At 59.9% G+C, this 2500-nt stretch overlaps 1 protein-coding gene across 1 annotated transcript in view; it reads left to right on the forward strand.

The window, feature by feature from the left end:
- Positions 1 to 588: 588 nt before the first annotated feature.
- Positions 589 to 2500, forward strand: part of ENH_00062210 (hypothetical protein, conserved) — a gene marked incomplete at both ends in the record, with an annotated part of 3946 nt that continues 2034 nt past the window's right edge. Inside the window, 4 exon segments of the mRNA XM_013577180.1 lie at positions 589 to 745; positions 872 to 933; positions 938 to 1365; positions 1572 to 1662. Coding sequence (XP_013432634.1) covers positions 589 to 745; positions 872 to 933; positions 938 to 1365; positions 1572 to 1662 — 738 coding nt within the window.

The raw sequence follows: 2500 nt of genomic DNA on the forward strand, positions 1-2500 counted from the left end.
GCGTGCAGCAGCTGCAGATGCGGCTGAAGGGCGGAGCGTGGGCCGCTTCGTCGTGCGCGCAGTACTTTGACCTGCGCCCCTCCTTCAGCTGCTGCTGCTGCTGCTGCTGCTGCTGCTGCTGCTGCTGCTGCTGCTGCTGCTGCTGCAGGCGTCTGCAAGTTGATTAGCTCCGACAAGCCGCATGCGTTTGAGTCTGCTGTATTGGCTCGGCAGCAGCTCGTGAGCGGGGGAAAGCTGCTGCGGCTTTCGCAGCTGCAGCAGTCCTCGCTCCAAGAGCAGCAGCAGCAGCAGCAGCAGCAGCAGCAGCAGCAGCAGCAGCAGCGGGGGCTGTGGCACAGCAAACTCGCAGCAGAAACCCCCTCCACCTGCTCCCCAGGGGCCTCCCAGGGGGCCCCCGACCCCAGCATTATAGGCGAAGATGAAGTGGGTCGGGGGGCCCCCCAAGAAGTGGGTTTTGTGAGGAGGGCCCTGACGCAATGTTACCGCTTCTGCAGCACTTTGGCGCTGCACAATTTGCTGCACAGCAGCAGCAGCAGCAGCAGCAGCAGCAGCAGCAGCAGCAGCTGCAGCAGCTGCAGCTGCAGCTGCATGCGCTTCCGCGACCGGCAGAAAAAGGCCTTGGGAGAGTTCAGTGCGGAGGCAAGCCCCAACGAATATACACCAGCAGCAACAGCAGCAGCAGCAGCAGCAGCAGCAGCAGCAGCAGCAGCAGCAGCAGCAGCAGCAGTGGCAGCAGCTGTGTTGCGTTTGCTGCTTCCAATGCGTTCGAGCTTGTAGTGTGTACTGTCTAAACGTATAGACGCGGGAGGAAAGAAGAGGGGCCGCGTAAACCACGTTTTAGGGTTTAGGGTTTAGGGTTTGTGTGCTGCAGGCCCTGCAGCAAGTGGTGGCTTCGGTGCAGCGCGAAGACATTGCCCTCATTTGCGGCTCTCTTGAAGAACTAAACTGCTGCTTGGGGGCCCTCGAGGCCCTGGGGGGTATTCGAGAAGAGGGGCCCCTGGGGGCCCCCGGGGGCCCCTTCTTTGAGCCCGAAGGCCTCAAACCCCAGCAGCAGCAGCAGCAGCAGCAGCAGCAGCAGCAGCAGCAGGAGGCGCACGGGCTGCTAAGCTTGCTCGTGTCGCAGTTGAGCTGCTGCTCGCTGCTCTTCGGCCCCGCGGCGCCCAGCAGCAGCAGCAGCAGCAGCAGCAGCAGCAGCAGCAGCAGCAGCAGCAGCAGCAGCAAACTGCAGAGGGCCCCTGCGGGGCCCCCCCCCGGAAGTGTTTGCGAAGTGCTGCTGCAGCGAGACGCCAAAACCCTAAAAGTTTTGGATTGCCAAATTCGGAAAAAAGGAACTTTTAATTACTTGAGTCGCGCATGCACCCACATGTCAGCTGCAAACCCTAAACCCTAAACCCTAAACCCTAAACCCTAAACCCTGAACCCTGAACCCCAGGCCCTAGACCCTAGACGCTAAACCCTAAACCCTAGACCCTAAACCCTGAACCCTAGACCTCAAACCCTAAACCCTAAACCCTAAACCCTAAACCCTAAACCCTAAACCCTAAACCCTAAACCCTGCGCTGCTGCTGCAGGTGGGAGACGCAAACGGGGCTTTTTGGGGACTCTTCGCTTCCTGCTGCTGAAGTGCAGCAAAGGCTGCAGTCCGACATGGCTTCCCTAGCCGTACGTACACCCTATACTTGCATGCATGCATACATGCATGCATGCATGCATGCATGCATGCATGCAACTTGCACGCATGCATGCAAGCAAGTAACTCCGCACTTGCATGCATGCATGCATGCATGCATGCATGCATGCATGCATGCGGGCACTGTGGCATTTCTCACAAGCAGTTATTTGGGGCCGCATGCATTCTGTGGGGCCCCACAGCCCTCGCTGGGGGCTGCATGCGCGGCTGCATGCAGAGTGTGGGGCCCCACACGGTGCATGCAAGTGTGGGGCCCCACATTTGGGGCTGCATGCGTTGTGTGGGGCCCCACAGGACTCCGAGGGTTTCATAACTTTGGAAGAAGCTGCTGCTTTGGGGGCCGTCTATGGGGCCTCTCCAGCTAGGGGGGCCCTCAGGGTTTGGCAGCAGCAGCGGGGGCCCCTTTTGGACTTCAAAGAAATGCTTTTCTTCATTACTTCTTTTCGAATCCAAGACAACCTCCAGCTCCTCGCGGAGCCTTTCCTTCTCTTCGACAAGGAGGTCCTGCTGCTGCTGCTGCTGCTGCTGCTGCTGCTGCTGCGGCTGCTGCGGCTGCTGCTGCTGCTGCTGCTGCTGCGGCTGCTGCTGCTGCTGCTGCTGCGGCTGCTGCTGCTGCTGCTGCGGCTGCGGCTGCGGCTGCTGCTGCTGATGCTGATGTTACTGATGCTGATGCTGCTGCTGCTGCTGTTTGTGCGACTGCTGCTGCTTGTGCTGCTGCTGCTGCTGCTGCTGCTTGTGCTGCTGCTGCTGTTTTTGTTGCTGCTGCAAATATCCGTGCTGCTGCTGCTGTTGTTCGTGCTTCCGCTTCTG

Source organism: Eimeria necatrix, genomic scaffold, assembly GCF_000499385.1.
Source record: "Eimeria necatrix Houghton genomic scaffold, Enh_scaff548, whole genome shotgun sequence".
Taxonomy (NCBI): Eukaryota; Apicomplexa; class Conoidasida; order Eucoccidiorida; family Eimeriidae; genus Eimeria; species Eimeria necatrix.